Source organism: Archocentrus centrarchus, chromosome 22 (assembly GCF_007364275.1).
Source record: "Archocentrus centrarchus isolate MPI-CPG fArcCen1 chromosome 22, fArcCen1, whole genome shotgun sequence".
Taxonomy (NCBI): Eukaryota; Metazoa; Chordata; class Actinopteri; order Cichliformes; family Cichlidae; genus Archocentrus; species Archocentrus centrarchus.
Genome location: NC_044367.1, coordinates 22,259,159 through 22,279,073, shown reverse-complemented (window position 1 = coordinate 22,279,073; position 19,915 = coordinate 22,259,159). Strand labels below are relative to the sequence as shown.

The 19,915-nt window shown below is 45.2% G+C and overlaps 1 protein-coding gene across 3 annotated transcripts in view; it reads left to right on the top strand.

Moving 5' to 3' along the window:
• Nucleotides 1–488: 488 nt before the first annotated feature.
• The window catches only part of pacs2 (phosphofurin acidic cluster sorting protein 2), a 71,648-nt gene continuing 52,221 nt past the window's right edge, over nucleotides 489–19,915 (top strand). For all 3 annotated transcript variants that reach the window (XM_030759172.1, XM_030759173.1, XM_030759171.1), the window contains exon 1: nucleotides 489–819. In XM_030759172.1, the coding sequence (XP_030615032.1) occupies nucleotides 701–819 (119 nt within the window). In that variant the 5' untranslated portion in view covers nucleotides 489–700. The remainder of the gene's footprint in view (nucleotides 820–19,915) is intronic.

Here is a 19,915-nt window from a genome sequence, read left to right as displayed (position 1 = left end):
CCTCCACAAGGAGCACATGGGGTTCAATCTTTCCTCCCACAGCACCAGAGTGGGATGGAGTCAGTTTTTTTTTTTTTAAACCCCATTTCAAAACCTTGTCTCTGAATGTGGAAACAAACAAAAAAAATTCTTCATTTCAGGCTTGCAAGAGCCCCTCACGCCATTGGGGCCCTAGATAGTCTGTCCCCCCCCCCCCACTAGGTCACCCCCGCTAAAGGCACTGAGTTGCTACCATGTGATTGATTGATTACATATGTGGATAAATGTGCAGTTGAACAGGTGTATAATGTAAGGACAAACTGTATGCTGTCTTACCACTGTGTTTTTAATCACATAGCTGGCCTCATAGGTGGCATATCATGAAGATTTTTCTTTCTAAAACATTTATTTGAATGAATGCTCGGGGGGGGGGGGGGCTTGCCCCCTTCCCCAACCCGCGGCACGAATCACCCTCCATACAGTCAGAGCAGCGTGGTAGGCACAACAAGCTCAGCGGTCGCTCCGCTGCAGTCCCTCCCTGGCACAGAGGACCACACCGGAGAAATGAGCTCGTCCTCCGCCGTCTGCACTGCATTAACGTGAGTGCGTAGCGGCTCTTTTTTCACGGAAAAACTCACACATATACAGAGGACCCGCACCGGTCTGCTGTTTCCAAACCCCACCAGCTTGGTGTCGGATAGTCCCACCGGCAACCCGGACCATGGCGGAAAGAAGCGGCCGGCTGAGTTTCCCCGGGAGCGGGGCTCTCAACAGACCGGTCCCCATGAACCTGTTTGCAACATGGGAGATAGACGGATCCTCCCCGAACTGCATCCCGAGGTAAAACGCGGCGAACACCGCATCTCGGTGGCCTTTTAAACTTTAAATGCGACGCCTGCTCGGCTGTCAGTTGTCAGATGGCTAACGCGTTACACTTGCACCAGCTAGCTGTATCATCGTGCCAAGCGGATGCCCATGCATGCAGGCCCTGCACGGGGATCCTCCATCCATCTGCAGCACTGTTTGAATGTAAATATTGAAAAGGGAGGGTAAACTGTGGCTTGTAGTTGGTAGCCTACAAAAACAAACACATTCACTACAGCGTTGCATCCCACCGTGAAGGTGTGTGTTCTGCAGATGCATGATAGGTAACCACCCCTGTGCCAGATCATTGTACCAGGCTTCATGCACCAGGGAGACCCAGTTGGTTCCTGTGCACCCCTCCAGAGACTTAAAGGCTGCTTTCACTCCAAGATTGCACTGCTTTGGGTGGATTTCTATGATTAGTGTGCTTCATCTCATAATAGTAGAGAAAATAACAATTTTCATTACAGATTGAGTGTTGTGCTAGAAAATATAGTTTAATTCCTTAACTGACAGTAATATCTTCGAAGCCTCTGGGGATTGTGCCAGTATTTTTATCATACTGCTGCCTCATATCTCTTTCTGCATAAACAAACACTGTGAAATACAAGCAAGCCACTCCAAAAATGTCATTATGACTTTTCTTTGATTGTGTGAGTGCTGCTGCTGAAAAAGCTACAAGGAATTTGAATTTTTCCGCACACTGTTCATTTTCCAACACTGAAACAAAACCTGTGTGTAGGTGTGTTTGGTTCCTTCAAACTTACGCCTTGCCTCAGGTTGCAAACAAAACAGAGGAGTGTTTGTGTAGTTGTTCTCAGATGGCGTGACTCCTGCTTTACCGGACCAACCAACAATGCCCAATTACACAGTGATTTAAGACAGAGAAAAAGCACCAAATCTTCACCTTTCAGATGCTGGAGTTAATTAAAGTTTGGTACTTTTACTCAAAAAACGCAGTAAAATGAACACAATCTATCAAAGGAATGGAGAGGATAATTGATAATTATTAATTAATAGGGATTAAGGCCTTAGTAATAAATATAAATCATAATTATTATGAGTATTTCTCACATATGAGATTTGCTTCTTTTCTTGTTTTCTATGATATCAAACTGAATATATTTGTGTTTTGGAATACGTGACGTATTACACCGTGTCATGATTCATTATCAAAAATTAAACCAAAATACTGCAACTTAACTAATGCATTTTACAATGCAACATGAAGTCCATCATTCTACAGTGAAAAAGATTATTCACAAGTGGAAAATATTCAAGACAGATGTCCCAGCAAATTCACCCCAAGGTCAGACTGCAGTGCTCAGAGAAACTGCAAAAAACCCAAGAGCTACATCTCAGACTTATCTCTGAAAAGAACATGGCAGCATGGCTTAGCTTTGCAAAGTTGAGTCTGAACAAACCTCAAGACTTCTGGAACAAAGTCCTTTGGACAGATGAGACTAAAGTGGAGGCATTTGGTTATAATGAAAAGAGAAACTAAACACAACGTATCAGCACAAACCTCCAACCAGCTGTCTAGTACGGTGGTGGAGAGATGATGATTTGGGCTTGCAGTCATTGAGTCGACCATGAACTCTGTATACCGAAGTATTCTAGAGTCAACTTTGAGTCTATCTATGTGACAGCTAAAGCTTGGACAAATTGGGTCATAAAACAGGACAATGATCCCAAGCAGGAGAATGGCTGAAAAAGGAACAAAAAAAGTGCTGCAATGGCCCAAAGTCCAGACCTCAACATGACTGAAATGCTGTGGTGGGACCTTAAGAGAGCAGTGCATACACAAACCTCCATGAACTGAAGCATTTTTGTAAAGAAGAGTGAGTCAAACCTCCCCCACAGTGATGTGATAGACTGATAATGTCATACAGGAAACAATAATCATAACTAAAGTTATTGCTACTAAAAGTGATTCTAAAAGCTATTGAATCCCCAAACACTGCTTCTGCATTTGGGTTTAGTTTTCGTTAAATAATGACACAACTTAATATGTTCTTGTTCATCTCAGGTTGTATTTAAATAATTTTAAGAACCGCTAAGGACTGGATAATCTTTCATTATATTCTCATACGTAAAACCTTAGAATTGAAAGGTTTGGTTTACTTTCTTTTTAGCATGACTGTAAATTCAAAAGCCCAGCACACAAATATATTTAGTGTGAGAATAACAGAAGAATAATTCTGAGTGTCAGACCTTGAGCTCAAACACTGGGGTTCCTACATTAAATAGGCAGTGTCATTATTAAGTGGCAGTGCAGTCAAGCCACAGCAGTCAGCAGTTCTACAAACGGTTACAAAATGTTGTAACAATCAGCAGAAGCATCTAATCTGTTTAGATGTATTTATGCTTGAATTGAAAACAGATATGTGGGAAACATTTGATTTTTTTTTTTTTTTTGGAGAAGTAAGAATGTAACTGTGAATAAATCTATGCTTGCAGACATATAATAAAATAAGCTTGCATTTTCCCATAAAAATCAGAGCCAAAACCTCATTAGAGGAGGGCAGAAAATAAATCTTTTTTTTGTGGCCGTAAATCAGATTGAAATATGGTAACTACTCAGATGCAGCACAGACAAAATCCTGCTGTTAGACTTCGGTCAGCATCTGTCAGCCTGTAGAGAAGGGAAAAAGCTGTAACTGATATGGAATATGGAGGAGTATATTTGTCTGTTTATCTTTTTTAAACTCTCTCCTCAGCCTCTCTCTATCCTCTTAAGTTAATACCTTCACTGGGCATTACATTGCATGGCTTTTAGCTGAAATAAAACTAATTCATTTCCAGGAATAGCATAGTTGAGATGTTATTCAGCTGAGTGGACACGTGGATAAAAAGGTTCCTGTAACTAAAAGGTCCCAGGTTCAGTCTGCGCTGACCCTGCACGTCTGTCAGCTACAAGAGCAGCGTGGGCCGTCGTATGAAGCTGCTTCACTCGATGTGTTCGTGGGCTCAGACGCTGCAGCGACTCGCCTGCTAGTGTGAAGTGAGATCTGGGCCTTTAAAGGCTGTAGCTCTCTATTGACCGCTGTCTGTCAGAGTTTAGACAGGAGAAACTCGGCTTGTTAACCAGGTGTCAAATCAACTGTCTTATTCTCAATCAGTCTCACAAGGGGACTAAACAAACTGAGTGCCTCACAGCCTGCAGTACTGTCTGTAGCTTTTTTTTTTTAAATATACACGGATTACTATAAATCGTGCAGTTGAGTCTTTTCATATTATATCATTTTGGAAGTCTAATTAATAATTTAAAAGATTTAGAAAGTAGGTTTGGCTTTGGATAACGAGTGTCACAATGAAGTTGGTTATTTTCATTAGTCCAGCACATATGTATATGCAGTCTATGTGCTGAGGAGTTTCAGTCTGGTTTTAGAGCTCATCGTAGCACAGAAACAGTGCTAGTAAACATTAGGAATGATCTAAAGGCCTCTGGCAGTGCGCTCATCTCTGTGCTTGTCTTGCTTGACCTCAATGCAGCATTCGATCGCACCATTTTATTATAAAGATTTGAATACGCTGTTGGTATTAAAGGAAATATTTTTATTGAATTGATTTCACTTTGTTCGTGTAAATGATGAGTCTTCATCACACAAAAGTTAGTCACGGAGTTCCACAAGGTTTTGTGCTGGGGCCAATATCTTATACACGTTTCCCTTAGGCAATATTATTAGAAAACACTGCATACTGTACATTTTCATTGCTGTGCAGATCATATCCGATTATATTTTTTGATGAAGCCAGAAGATGCAAATCACTATTAAATCACCGTTAAATTCAACTCATTCAAGCTATCATGGCCTGGATGACCATAAATTTCCTACTTTAGCTGCATTCAGTGCCTATAAATGTTTCATAAAAACAAAGTCTACAGCCCAGTGGATGATGTCACCCTGGCTGTGTACATCTTTTACATACAATCTATTGTAAAACAACACAATTCATTAAAAACAAATTCTTAGAAAGATTATCATATTTGCATCCCTTTCAGCAGCCTGAGAGTCACAATTCAGGGCAAAAATGTGAGTTCTCAGTAAAAGCTGAAGGTGTATCATGTTTTATCAACTCCCACGTTGTCTGAATTTTTGCAATTGTATGAGTAAGCCTTCAGTCTATGTATTGTAATAAGAAAAAAGTTATATTGCTTGTGAGCAGCAGCCTTAAGAAATTACTGTAGCCACTAACTAGGTACTGAGATGGTATGACTGGGAAGAGTACTAAGCATGAAAAGTGCTAACTTCTCCAGTCTAATTCAAAATTTTATGTGAAAATCAGGCTAGGTGTGAAGAGCGTTGGTAGCGTGGCCCCATGCAGCTGCACTCACTCTACTGTTCTGTTGACAGAATGAGAGTTTAAATTTGATCCATGTTACAGCGCTAATCCATTCCTGGCATCCGTTTACCTCCCATGGGTTCATTACCACCTTTCTAATACTCAGCCAAGCTACTGTACATAACATGGGACCAAACAGGATTTTTAATTTAAACTGGCACACTGTGCTTTGCTCCTGATTTTTATCATTTTATCCTGTACCTTCTTCATCCTTCCACAAATGCTGTTCACAGTGACTCGGAGGCCTCTGAAGCCCAAGGCTATTAGGCTGGGAGGCTTATAGAAGTGCTGCCTCGGCATTGATCTCACGTTTCCTAGAGTCACTTCAGGACACGTGCCTCTCCATGCTGAGATGCTTCATAATTACCTGCCTTAGGTGAGGGATGGGCCTTAAACATGTAACCTAGAGGTTGGCGGGATGATAATTGCTTGTGGAAACCCAGATGTGAGATTCAAAAGTGGCTGCAGTTTTTATAAGGTACCACTGAGTGTTTACGAGGCTCCTGCTGGTAATGTTAAAATAGAATACAAAGAACATGGTGGGTACAATGAAGGCTGTCCTTGTTATACCCCTCTTGTACTCTCAGCATCCTGCTTAAGTGTCTGTCTGACATCCCAATTCTGAATTTGAAATGGTGTGATACGTCCTGTCATCTCACCACGAGAGGTATTTGAATGAGCACCAAGTGCACCTTTTCATCGCTCAGGGCATCTGAATGCTTTCCTATAATTGCACCCTTATTACTAAAGATGCTTGTGTCTTCTAAGAGCCTCTTCAGACCCCTATCATGCATGCAAAATCAATCATGCTGCTGATGTTACCTCTGCTCTTAAGAGCCAAGGGCAAGGAGCTGTGTTTGATCTTGGTATTTTTGAAGTGGGCATCAGCTGCATTTCTCCACATCAGCCCACAGGCGTGTGGCTAAGTGCTGCAAAAGACAGGGCCAATCTATGAGACAGAGCAGGGATTGAACGGGGCCCTCGAATGGCAGCTGGAGCCAGTAGGCAGTCATATTTGGGCCTGTTGGAGGCGAGACTGCTGAGATGTCGCTTTGAGCAGCAGTGAGACACTTGCTCTTTTGTCCTCTGGCTGCCTGGGATGGTCACACTGCGGGAATTTAGAGTAGGATGAATGAGGGGCAGTTAAAGCCTCTCATTGTTTTATGTTCCCTTTGTTGTTCTTGTTGTCCTGCACTCGGTGCCTGTTCTGTACCAATGTTTGTGAGTTTGAACAAGGCTAAGAGGCTACAGCCATGCCAGCAGCCCTGTGAAGCTGTACTTGGAAAGTTCTTTGAGCTAAATGCTAACGTGTTCAGAATGACAATGTTAACACACTGATGTCCAGCTAGTATAATGTTTACCATCCTAGCATTGCATGCAAGAGTGATAAAATCAGCAGCAAAGACTGACAGGGATATTATTTATTCTGCAGGGAACAACTGATCTGATGATAGGTGTAGAACAAAAAATTAAGGGAACTAAAGCTATCCTATTCAGACCCCACTCAAAAGCTTAAAAGTAAAAAAAAAAAAAGAAAAAGTTGAGATCTGACAGGTTTTCAGTGTTCCTTTAATTTTTTTTGGACTGTGTACATCTTCTATATTTATTGCAATGTTATGGGAAGCTGGGGAGCAGGTTTGGGAAAGCTTAAGCTGGTAGCTGAGTAGCTGGTGGAGACAGTTAGTGGCTGCGAGGATCCGAGTCAGATCTGAGAAGCTGCCCAGAGGGGACAAAGGAAAAACAGAAGCTTAGCAATACTGATGTACAGCAGAGTCTACTATCTAGATGATCTTAAAACCAAGATGTGGGCCAGCAGTGGACTGACGCTGCCTTCCGCAGAGCCACAAATCGTGTTAATGATGTCCACACTTGTTTTTATACAGGCTCCTCTGTGGCGTGAATCTCCTGCCATGCTCTTTGAATGTTAACTCAGAAGGCCTTATGTAAGATATCCCCCGAATCTTGCTGATGCAGAGCATCCTGGAGGACAGACAGGGCAGGACAGGGTAGGGCAGTTGTCTCCTAACTGCGTGCACACACACACACACACACAGACGCACACATCCCCTGCACACACATTTGAGATGCTTTGCGACTCTGCAGGCCGATCAATTTTGCCTACAGCTGACTTCACTCATGCCTCAGTGCCCAGCTCCGTGCTTGACTGCCTGCTTTTTGTGCTCTCCTATTATTTCCCCAGACAATATTAGATTTCTATGAACCCGCGTTGATAATATCTGTTTTGCTTTCTTGCAGAATGAGATTAGGAGCATGAAAAAGCTGCTAACATGGCAGTCTGTATAGGTTCTGTTTTCACAATACGGGATTGTTTACGTTGAATCTAGCTGGTGAACTTGAGGTGGAAAAACAAGCCCGTGGCAGAGACTTAAGTCAAATGTCAAGGCATGCAACAGAAAGATGATAACGTGTAGACATAAACAGCAGATTACTGTAAGTAGCCTGGTGTAGCCCAGGTTTGTAGTGCTAAAGATGTTCTGCATGTACTTCACTCTAGCTCAGCTGCTTCTAAGAAACAGGAGCACAGAACAGAAAGGGTTTCATCTCCTCTGGGGGTGGAAAAAAAAGGTTGTTAAAATAGCTGAAAAATGAAAGACGGCTCAGAAGAAAAAAACCTGTTACGATATGCTGCATGCACCCGCAGCGCTGATGTTGTATTAGCATATGCACCTCAAATTAAATTCATGCTAATTGGAAAACAGAACATGTGCCCCCGAGATATGGTAAATTACATTTCTTTTACAGTTCTGCAGCTCTTCTTCCAAGAAAATGTGAGCCGCGATGCAGCAGAGCTAAACCATCCCTCGCTGCTATGTATGCAGGGACATCTTCTAGTCTAAATAGGCCTCAAAAAGACATCTGACTAGACTAAACAGGGTCCAGCCGAACCCAGTTCATAATAAGAACAGCTTACTGATATGATATCTGCAAAACGGGCTCAGGAAATGTTACGTCTGCCACCCTTATCCACATAAACTGATAAATCTCTGTGCACATGCCATTTTTATCATTCGAAAGGCTGATATTTCACCTGTTGGGCAGCAAGCCCTGCCACATTAAGAGTGTTGGGAGCTTTCTGCTTCCTCTAAACATTTAGCATCTTTCCTTTGTATTGTGGCCCGCTGTTCACTGGTTATTGGTAACTTGATATGTTAAAATGGGGTAATAGTTTAATAATAAAGAGGTAATAAGAAAGCAGTACAATTTTTTTAATTGCCCAGCTGTACTAAAAAAGTACTAACCTGGCAATAGCTTGTATTAAAAATGAGTATATCCAATATATCATAAAGGGCCAAAAAAAGTATGAAAATGGGGAAACACTGTATTAATAACAACAGAATAGTCATATCAAAGGTTATACTTAAGTAAAATTTAAAACTAGTAGATGACAGCCAAAGCTAAAGGATGGAGGAAGAGCTTGTTGCTGTTTCAGTCCAGTCCTTATACCTGATCTTTTTCAGGGGAACTTTTTGTTTGTTTGTTTGTTTGTATGAACTATTCAAGCATTAAAAAAGGCGCCTAACTAAAGACATGAACCAGTGTTGAGCAGACATCTAAGCAAAGAAGCAATTTAAAGTTTTATCTTTAGGCACTTTGTTACTAGCAGCCGGTCATAAAAAGAAGTGGCAGGCCTAAAAAAAAAGGCCTGCCAAATTACACAAGAACCTGACTGAAAATCTGTAGCAACAGGTTTTATGGCATGATGAATTTGAAATTTTTGGTTTAAATCACTGTCAATATGTGCAGAAGAGGTCAGGAGAGGTACAACAGTGTCCACAGCCAAATGTAAAACACAGTGGAGGTTCTTTCATGGTTTGGGGCTGCATTTCAGCCAGTGGTGTTGGGGATCTTGTCAAAATTGATGGAATTTTGAACAGATTTTGATCCACCATGAAATACCATCCGGAAAACATCAGATAAACAACAGCTCCATTTCTCAGCATGACGGTGATCCCAAATACACTCTGAATGCCGTAACAGTATCACCAGATAGAAAAAAATGGCACACTGTCAGTCATGGATTGGTCTCTGGAGAGACCAATCCATGACTCCAGATTATTGAAAAGCATCTACAGAGGAGCTTTGAATGTCCTCCAAGAAGCCTGGAGAACTATTCCTGAAGACTGCTTGAAGAAATGACCTTTGACACTGATCTTAAGGTTTCACTTTTTCCATTACCTTTACAGAGTTTCTCATTGTCTCCATTACGCTCGCTCAGTTTTTAAGACAATAAGATGCTTTTAAGCGGGCCTCGCGTTGATCAAGGTTGAAAAGGTAACATTGTTATGCAGAGCTCCTTACTTTCATTCCCCGTTACATAACTGTGATAATACGCCATTCTGCTACAATGATGTCAGCAGTTACCTAAATCCACAAATCTCATTTCCATCTCAATTCTGCTAATAGATCGAGTCCATTTCTAAAGAGCATCACTGTGTAAAACGTTGGGTTACATAACGTAATCCCTGGTTCTTTGATAACAGAGTGAGGTGTTTCACTATGGGAATCGCCTTGGCGTGACCAACTACGGAAGCTCCAATGACACCACGTCTGTCTGCGACAGACCTGTCAAGCCGTGCTCAGGGCCCCGCCCCTCCTACTATCACGGCTGACCAGCTCCTCCCTACTCATTCTAAGCAGATTTCTTTCCGTGCCCAAGCAAGGAGGGAAGTGATGGTGAAACACCTCACTCTGTTATCAAAGAACCAGGGATTACGTTATGTAACCCAACGTTCTTTTTCTAACTTCGTTCGGTGTTTCACTATGGGAGATATAGCCCACTCCCGGATTGCGCCAGCCCTCCCGAAGCTGTGCTCCAGTGCTGCCCAGGATCTCAGCTCAGACCTGAGGCACTAGACTCCAGGACTGCCTGAGCCAGGGATGACTGAGCGACATCCAGTCTATAAAACCGCACAAATGTGTGTGGTGTAGCCCAACTCGCTGCTGCACAGATATCCTGGACTGACACCCCTCTGAACAAAGCCCAGGATGTAGCCATGCCCCTAGTAGAATGAGCTCGAAGCCCCGATGGGGGCTGAGTACTCTTACAGCTATAGGCTAGAGTTATAGCCTCTACAATCCAATGAGACAGCCTCTGGCGGGACAAAGGCCTGCCCTTGTGGGGGTGGGCCCAGGAAACAAACAGCTGATCAGATTTCCTGAACCCAGCTGTTCTGTCCACATATGACCCCAAGGCCCGCACAGGGCACAATGTGTTAAGCCTGCGCTCCTCTACAGAGGAAAAAGGCGGGGGGTGAAATGCCAGCAGTTCTACTGTGGGGCACCTGTATGATGACTCTATCACCTTAGGGACAAAGGCTGGGTTTGGCCTCAGGCATGCTTTAGTAAGACCAGGGGCCAACTGTAAACAAGAGGGGTGAATGGACAAAGCCTGTAACTCACTAACTCGCTTGGCTGTAGTTAGAGCCAGCAGCAGAGCGGTTTTAAGTGAGAGAAATTTCAACCCTACAGCCTCGATTGGCTCGAAGGGGTGGTAGGAGAGTGCATCCAAAACCAGTGATAAATCCCATAATGGGACCAGTGGCCTTGAGACTGGGAGCTTACGGCGTGCCCCCTTCATGAAGCGACACACAAGAGGGTGCTGACCAATAGGTTTATCACCCAATCCCACATGGCAGGCTGAAATAGCTGCCAAATAGACCTTTATTGTGGAAAAAGCTTTCCCTCCGTCCAGCAAATCCTGAAGAAAACACAGCAACTCCACCACAGAGCACTGAAAAGGGATAACCTGCCTTTCATAGCACCATTCTTCAAAAACACGCCATTTACAACTGTAAAGAGAGCGTGTGGAGGAAGCTCTTGCATTCTGAATGGTGTCAATAACCTTCAGAGGCAGACCCGCAGCATTCAAATTCGACCTTTCACGGGCCAGGCCCACAGAGCCACCCGGTCTGGGTGAGGATGATATATCTCCCCTCGCGCCTGAGACAGAAGGTCCCGGCGGATGGGGAGCGGCCACGGTTCGCCCGCCAGGAGCTGAATTATTTCTGCTAACCAGTGTTTCGACGGCCACCGTGGCGCTATTAAAATTAGCGACAGCCCCTGATCTCTCACTCTGATTAGGGTTGGAGAGATAAGGCTGAGAGGCGGAAAGGCATATAGCAGTGTGTCTGGCCATGGGTGGGCCAGAGCGTCCATGCCCAGTGGGGCGACTGGGTCTGACAGGGAGAAAAACAGTGGGCAATGTGTGTTTTCCTGCGAGGCGAAGAGATCTACGGCAGCCCGGCCGTATTTCTGCCATATCTGCTCCACCACCTGCGGGTGAAGTCGCCAATCTCCGAACAACGGGTTCCCTCTGGACAGGAGGTCCGCCCCCCTGTTCAGAATACCCGGCACGTGAGTTGCCCGAAGGGAGAGGAATTTTGTGCTGCTCCACACAATTATTTCCCTGGCCAGTCTGTGCAACTGCAGGGAACGAGTACCACCCTGGCGGTTGATATAAGCAACTACTGTAGAGTTGTCTGTTTTCACCAAAACATGTCGACCCTGGAGATACGGCAGAAAATGCCTTAGAGCTAAGCGCACTGCGTGCAGCTCCAGTATGTTGATGTGAGCCCGAGAGAGCCTCCGAGACCAAACACCATTTACTGCCCTCCCCATCATGGTTGCGCCCCACCCTGACAGAGATGCATCTGTGGTCAGGGTCATCCTGGATGACACCGCGCCCAGAGGTACTCCCGCCGCAAGAGCTGCTGGGTTCCTCCAAGGTTGGAGAGCCGCTATACATGACGGTGTTATTTTTACACTGCGACCGAGATGGCGGTGAGGGCACAGACGTAGGGACGTGACCCAACGCTGAAAATCCCTCATCATAAGCAGCCCCAAATGCACCACATTTATTACCGAGGCCATAAGGCCGAGGAGGCGGAGACAGAGCCGGAAACGCACGACTTTCCCCACTTGAAAGAGGGAGAGGCACTGAGTGAAGGATGCGATCCTGCGCTCTGAAAGCGTGACCCGATAAGATCTGGAATCTAAAATGAGCCCCAGATATTCCGTATACTGTGCGGGTTTCAAGCGGCTCTTTTCCAGGTTGATTTTGAAGCCGAGCTCCGTAAGGTGGTTTGCCACCACCCTGGAATCTCTGATCGCCTGCTCCCGCGATCGGGAGCATATCAGATAATCGTCTATGTAAGAGAATATTCTGATGCCGCTGTTCCTTAACGGAGACAGCGCTGCCTCCACACATTTGCTGAACACCCTTGGGGCTAATGATAGCCCGAATGGGATAGTCTGAAACTCGTATGCTGCGTTCTGATAGGCGAACCTGAGATATTTCCTGTGTGGAGGATAAATGGCGATGTGAAAATATGCGTCTGAGAGGTCGATTGTCACAAACCAATCGTCTGGGTGAACGGCCCGACAGAGCGCTTTGTGTGTGAGCATTCTGAACGTGTACTTTCTCAAGTGTTTGTTCAATACACGTAGATCTAAAATGGGCCGGAGAGAGGAACCCTCTTTTTTTGGAATGAGGAAATAGCGGGAGTAAAAGCCCTGCTGAGCCTCCTCGCTCGGGACCGCTCTGATCGCCTGTTTGCGTAACAGGGAAGCAATTTCGTCCTCCAATACGCTTGCTGACTCTCCCTTGGCCACTGAAATCAACTTTCCGTTGAATTTCGGTGGTTTCATTGCGAACTGAAGCCTGTATCCTTGGGAAATGGTGGCCATAACCCAGGGATGGACTGCGCATGCGCGCCATTGCTCCAGCCGCGCAGAGAGCGGGCCCATGAACACGTGTGACGTCACCTCTGCCTCCCGCATGGAGGTGTCCCCCTCGCGAAGAGCGCCAGCTCCCTCCGCAGGGAACGTAGTGACATGACAGTGACTTTCTTTCATTTTTTTCATTTTCTTTAAACTGGGGGGACATTCTGCCCTTGGCAAACTGCCTGGTTGCAGGAATGCACACTTTATTTCTTTTTGAACCCCCGAAACACAATGAAGTGTCTGAAAACTTTGGGCAGTGCTTGGTGACACTGATAGATTGCTTTGAAGTGAATAATGAAACCGGGGAAGTGCATGGTGACACTGCGACCTTTGACCCCACATCTCCTCTCTCTGAACTAGGTGTGGGAACCGAGAGAGGGCTCCTGATGAACTGGGAACCCCAGGAGCCTCTGAACCATGAACCCTGGGAGGTGTGGTTGCCTCTTCCAGCACCTTCCTCCTCTTTGAGGGAGGAGAGAGAGGTGATGCACAACGTTGCAGGCTTGCTAGGCTGAACGCTTCTTCTTCCCTTCCCCGGGGTGTGACGTTCGGTTCTTTGCAGCAGCTGCTGCAAAGGAATGTTTGCCCCAAGGCCTTGGGTTTTCTGCCTTGACCTGGTGGGAAGGCTGCAGTCTTGGCGCTTGCCTCTGAACTTTAGCCCCACTCTGCCTACCCCTCACGGCTGCAGCTGCTGCTGCGAAGCCTACTCTAGGCACCTGGTGAGATTGTGGGTTCACTTTTCTGGGTAAGCAGAGATTGAAAGCTTCTCCCTCCTGCTTTCTGAGAGTGCTTGTCTCTCTCATTTTCTCCAAAGCTGGGCCAAAGAGACCCTTGGCTGGGTCATAGGCTGCATCCATGATTTCAGCCTTCTGAGTGTCTCCCAATCCTGACAGGTTTAGCCATAAAGCTCTCTCACCTGAGACTGCAAGACCCATTACACGCCCACAACCCTGGACTGCTCCCCTGGAGGAGCGTAGGATGAGATCGTTGACCACACAGATCTCATCCCAGAGGGCCGGGTTTGGAGACCCCGAGTCCAGTTGACGGCCCATGTCCTCTAAAATCTCTGCCTGATAAGCTGACAGCAGTGTAACCGCATTAAGGGAACACACCGACTGTGCTGAATATTTGTACATCCTTTGATAGATGGATGCGGTGAGGCGATCCATCTTACTGGGCAGAGAAATATTAGAAGAAGCTGAAACTGACCTGCGGTTAGGGTGAAGGTGATAAGCCACTGAAGGCTCAACTGCTGGGGGTCCGGTCAGCCCCAGCTCACCCATTCCTTGCATCTCCAGCTTAGAGCAGCCCTGGGTAGGAAGCTTGCTCTTAAAAGGGCTAGACCAATAGCGACTCATTTCTTTCATGCAAGCAGGCACTGCTGGCAGAAGCTGCTTTGCAGGTGGTGAGGCTGGAGGGAGCCTCTTGCCATCATACAGGTCACGTTCTGCCCCTTCAGCCGCCTGGGCTGCTGGCCATGTGATGCCCAGCTTGGCAGCAGCCCGTTTGCAAACATCATACAAGTTGCTGTCCACTGGGGGTACAGCTTCAGCCCCACTTGGGGGCCTGGACTGCTGGGCAGGGAAGGTGGAGTCATCCTCCTCTTCCTCCATGTCTTCTAGGCCGAGGAGGTCGGAGTTGGCATCGCCATCCGCATCCTCATCCGCCGGCTCACCCTCAGTTGGGTCGAGGAGCCCCTCGAACAACTGGGGCATAACCGGGGACACTTCCTCCATTATGTCCGCCCAGCTCGTTGTGGCTGTCGGCTGATGGATATCAATCGTAGCATTGTTGGCTGACAGACAGGGGTCCTGGCTGTTAGCCACTGCTACTCTCAACCTCCTTTCCAGGATTTTCTCTGGCATCAAGGCGCAATGAGAGCAACCTTGCGGGTCCGCCAGAGAAGTTTGAGCATGCTTAGCACCCATGCAAGCTATGCACATCGGATGAGAGTCCCTGCCCGAAATGGAAGCACCGCATGATGCGGGGCATGGGCGGGATGCAGCCTCTTTGGCCTTCGGTTCTGACCCTTTGGCGGGGGTAGGAGCCGTAGCCATCGTGGTCGGAAAGATGGTGAGACTGAGCTATACAAGGCTCGTCGTGACACGTTAGCCTGTTTGTAGCTAGCGCTAGCAACGGGGTTAAGTCCGAGCTAGTCGCCGTGAGAGTCAGCTCGTCGTGACACGTTAGCTGAGCTCTACCAGTTGATCCAGCTAACAAATTAATGCTAACTGAAACCTAACACTGTTTAGGGTCGGTTAGCAAATTAATGCTAGCCAGACCTAACACGGTACTGACCCGCTAACAAGCTAATGCTAGCCGGACACCGAAAAGCTCGCCGTGACGCGTTAGCCCAAGTTACACACACACACACAACGGCTACCCTGCTAATTAAAACCAGGTGACCGCTGAAGACAGCTCGCCACGACGCGGTCGCTGTCCAGGGTGTATAACTACCAGTACACTTCTTTCGAAGGACTTACTCAGCACAATCCAGACTGAAAACTGGAGAACTGCGTTCGGCGACGTACTCCTCTACGGGACGCCTGAGAACTGTTAAACAGCTAACCAAGCCAGCCTGGACGCGCTGAGGGAGCCCGATGTAGTTTCTCACGGGAAGAAAGCGAGAATGAGTAGGGAGGAGCTGGTCAGCCGTGATAGTAGGAGGGGCGGGGCCCTGAGCACGGCTTGACAGGTCTGTCGCAGACAGACGTGGTGTCATTGGAGCTTCCGTAGTTGGTCACGCCAAGGCGATTCCCATAGTGAAACACCGAACGAAGTTAGAAAAAGAACTGGATTTTCTGTGATTGTTGGAGGTGACCTTATTTCCAAATGTTGCTCAAATTATTGAAATGGCTTTGTGATTACACAGGCCGTCCTGGGGCCTGTTTACTTTGTCCCATGTTCCAGTATTATCTTTGATGCGTACTGCAGAAAAAGGAGGTTAACAGCCTGAAAAAGCAGCGAGAGAGAGAGAGAGACGTGTCAAAACTTTGTGCCAAATGTAGATGAGATTATATCGAGGCGGCTCGCGAACAGTCGAGGTTTAGTGGAGTCAAAGAGGAAATGTGACATTTGTGGGTCTTGTTGTGCCGGCTGCCTCGTCCCTCTCCGAATCAAGATGTTCTGAAATGGCTTTGTAGCCCAGAAGGGCAATATTGATGACTCCATTTCTTTAATGGGCACGCTAAGGTTTGGTTAATGAGGCTTCAAACATGCAGATTTAATAATTGCTGTCACAATAATGCACAGAAAATCAACAACAAGGAGTAATGTCTCAGGCTGAAATAAAAATTTCTGCCTCGCTAGCGATGGAACTGCTATATCATCAGCCTAAATTGGGTGCCTGAAAAAGTTTTACATTTATACTTTGGGTTCGGTGGCATTAATATTCATTGAGTGACTCACTTTGATTTACTCTCTGGCATCTTGATTTTTTTCCCTACATTTTCATGTCAGTGATTTTAGCCTGTGGAAAAGTGAATTTCTGTGCTGAATGGACTTATTGTTTCTCACTGCAGCATTATTTCCAGTGTAGCTGCGTGTGTGTGTGTGTGTGTTTTTTGATTTGCAGGTCCAAACAGCGGCTTCCAGGGAAATCCTCGTAACACATTAATCACTGATTTCCATAGCAGCAGTGTTTGTGTTGCATTTCGCTTTGGCAGTAGGCAAATGTAGCATTGCTTGTTGATTATTAATGTCATATCTACCTCGCACCTTCCTTCATTGCATTTCATGCGGTCTCTCATGAGTGCACCCTTTCATTCTTGCGACTTTGAAGGAGGACGCTTTCGGCTGTATTGTGAGAGCGGCTCTTGCAGCAGCCGGCGTGAGAAGAGGGAGTTGCTATTTCAGGTCTCCCTTCACGAGGCTTAAAGAACTTTTTTTTTTTTTCTGAATTCAGAGCATGGAGGATAAATGTAGGTCAGGTTTCTCTGGAAAACTTGCAGCCGTGAGGACAGCTTAGAAGGTTTAACATATTGTAGTAATTAGGAAAGCTGCTGTGCCACGTCTGGCATCTCACTCCTGGGTGGCTGAGTCATAAGACCTCGTCCGTGTTTCCACCGAGCTCCTCCCTGATGCATTGACTGGACAGATGGACACAGTGAAAATCCTGAGGTTGGCATCAGCAGCTAAAACCTTTCATCTGTGTTCCTGGACGACTGTAGAAATGAACATTCATTATTGCTGCCAGTTATAAATAAAGTGTTGCTTGACAAGCCTGTAAACACAACCTTTTTGGCCTCCTGGATGCTGAGCAAGCTTCAACAACGTGGTCCTGTTAATCTGCTCCAATATGGATGTTCAGTGAACTTGTGGGGATTTTAACAAGAGAGATCGGTGATTCAAATGATTAATCAAGTCTACTATGATGGTTAAAAGCTTTGTTTAGTCCAGGAATAGTGGATGTTTAGTGTTTGACCTGTCTGTTAAATAGAGCTTCACCATCTCTTTAATCCATATTTGTTTTAGCAGACAGTGGATATTAAAAGCTGTTACCGCTTAGACGGGCTCGCTCTATGAAATGGGTTACCATGTGATGTGTGACCTCATAAAAGAAATATTGTGCTCCAGAAAAAGGCAGCTGAGCTTCTGTGAAGCTGAAGCCGGTCAGAAATGTGGAGCTGATGTTGACATACGCATAAAAATGAAATGGGGATGCTGGTTTAGCCCACTTGGTAAAGCAGGTGATACATATGCCTTAAGGCTAATGCAGAGGCCTGGGTTCAGATCCACCCCGAGGCTGCTTATTGCGTTTCTTTCTTCCAGGGTTCTTGTCTTCTCTCCACTGTCCTATCACAATAAAGGCTTAGAAGCCCCAAAAATATATTTAAAAGAGAAATGGAAGACCAGTTTTTAAACTTGATATATAAGTGACTGCAGAAACAGTAACTGTTATCATATAATATAACTTAATACATTCAGTGCCATGCTTTATGCATCTTTTTTTAATTAATTATTATTATTTGCAGATTTTGATCTTAAGCTTCTCCAGTGGTCCACTCCCACTCAACTGGACATTTTGTGCCACTAGCTGTTTGTCTTGATGGCTGCTAATATTCATGTAACAGTACTGGATCCAAATGGGTGTCAGTTAGTATTTTCTTGTACCCGTTTCTCAAGCTGTAAAGTTTGCTCTACGTTCAGATAAAGCAAACTGCCTCGTACAGATGCCTGTCGTAAGCGTTGCAGACATCTGCAGCTGCATTTAGCTTGAATTACCAACACTTGCCACGGATTCCAGAAGTTACCCAGCTTTGACAGCCACAAACATACAAACAAACAAGTCTCTGCGCACAGACGCAAAAATATTGCTGGACACTTACAGCAAATATTATCCAGTATTACTGCTAGCAATAAATGGTCTTATTCTATAGTAACAGAGCTCAGGTACATGGATTAAGTTGCAACCCCGTTTTGACAGAATGGCTATTCGGTCTTCTCATATCTGCACTCCAACCATTATTAGCCACTTCTGACACATCTGCATTAAGTTTACCTCAAATATTGTGCAGCTAACTCTGCAGCTTTTCATTGCTCTTCAAGAAATATGAGGCTTTGGGGCAGAGCGAGAAGAAGGGTGAAGGGTGGAAAAGTGAAACATGCTTTGAAAAAGTTGACTGGACATTTTTTTTTTTTTTTTAAATCAGCAAACGGAGTCACAATCTGAATCCATGCTAACTATTGTGCATCAAATATCAGCTACTGCAGGAAAGAACTTTCCCAAAAGGAAGGCCTCTATTTTTTATCATACTGAATTTGTGCATACTGTGAGCTGATAAGATTAATTCTGTCATTTACTTCCACCAGATAGGATGAGCTATAAAATCTTTTTGAAGTTTGATAGATGGTTTTGGTAAAGTGGCGTATGAAGCAGTGTTTCGTTCTCATTTTAAAGCCTGAAGTTATTTTAATTGGGGTTTTCTCTGGAGTATCCGCTTTCAAATAGGGTTCAGAACACGCTGCGTTACATCCAACGCCCACTTGAGCCACAAAATGCACACTCACGTGCAGTTCATACACTCTCACAGGCCATTTGATTAAAACAGTTATAGGTCCAGGTGGCTGCAGTGTGACCCTTTCAGCCACTTCAGTCAATAAACATTCATATAAATGGACAGTGTTCATTTTCAGCAGCCCTGTAATGCAGAAACCTGCGAGAGAAGCAATATGAGATCCGGCCAAAAGGGCTCTTCATCTGAACAACATGGAGAATACAGCAAATGTGCTTTCTCTGTTGTGACTGCAGTTAATTTGCTCTATAATTACACAGACAAGAGCTTCCAAACTCTCGACTGGTATGAAAATCATTATGTTGGACACTTCATGCTGGCTGCAGTGGGATCTGAAGTATCTGCTGTTTGTTTAATGCATCTTTAGATTAGGTTTTTAACCCCAGCATGTTGAAATAAAAGTTCTGGCATGGTTTTGAACTTTTTAAAAAATGATTGAGTGAATCATCACAGTCCAGCATATGGTAATATTAAAAAAAAAAAAAAAATTCTCTCTTTTTTTCAGCATTGCAATTCCTGTTTGTGCAAAGCCAAGTAGTTAAAGAGATGTTTTTCCTGTTGTGCAAGAACTTAACTGGCCTGTGCAGATTCCTGACCTCAGACACATCCAACACCTTTGGGAGGAACTGGACAAGGGAGAGCCAGGCTTTGCTGCCAGACATCAGTGATGGATCTCACTGATGCTCTTGTGGCTGCATGTGAGCAGCCAGATTTTTTTTTTTCTTGGTCCTTTTAGAGGAGCAGAGGCTCTAACAGCAGCAGATGGACCAATACAAAGATGTCAACAGTTTCGTGTAATATTTGTGCCACGTCATGTTTAACATACCATGGAAATTTTCATATCAGAGATAAAACCACGCACCAGACTAACATAGCGTATGCAAATGTTTATCGGTAGCGGGGCAGCTGAAAGTTTCATGTGGATTAAAGTGACTTCACAATATCATCTTATTTTGAAATGTTCTGAA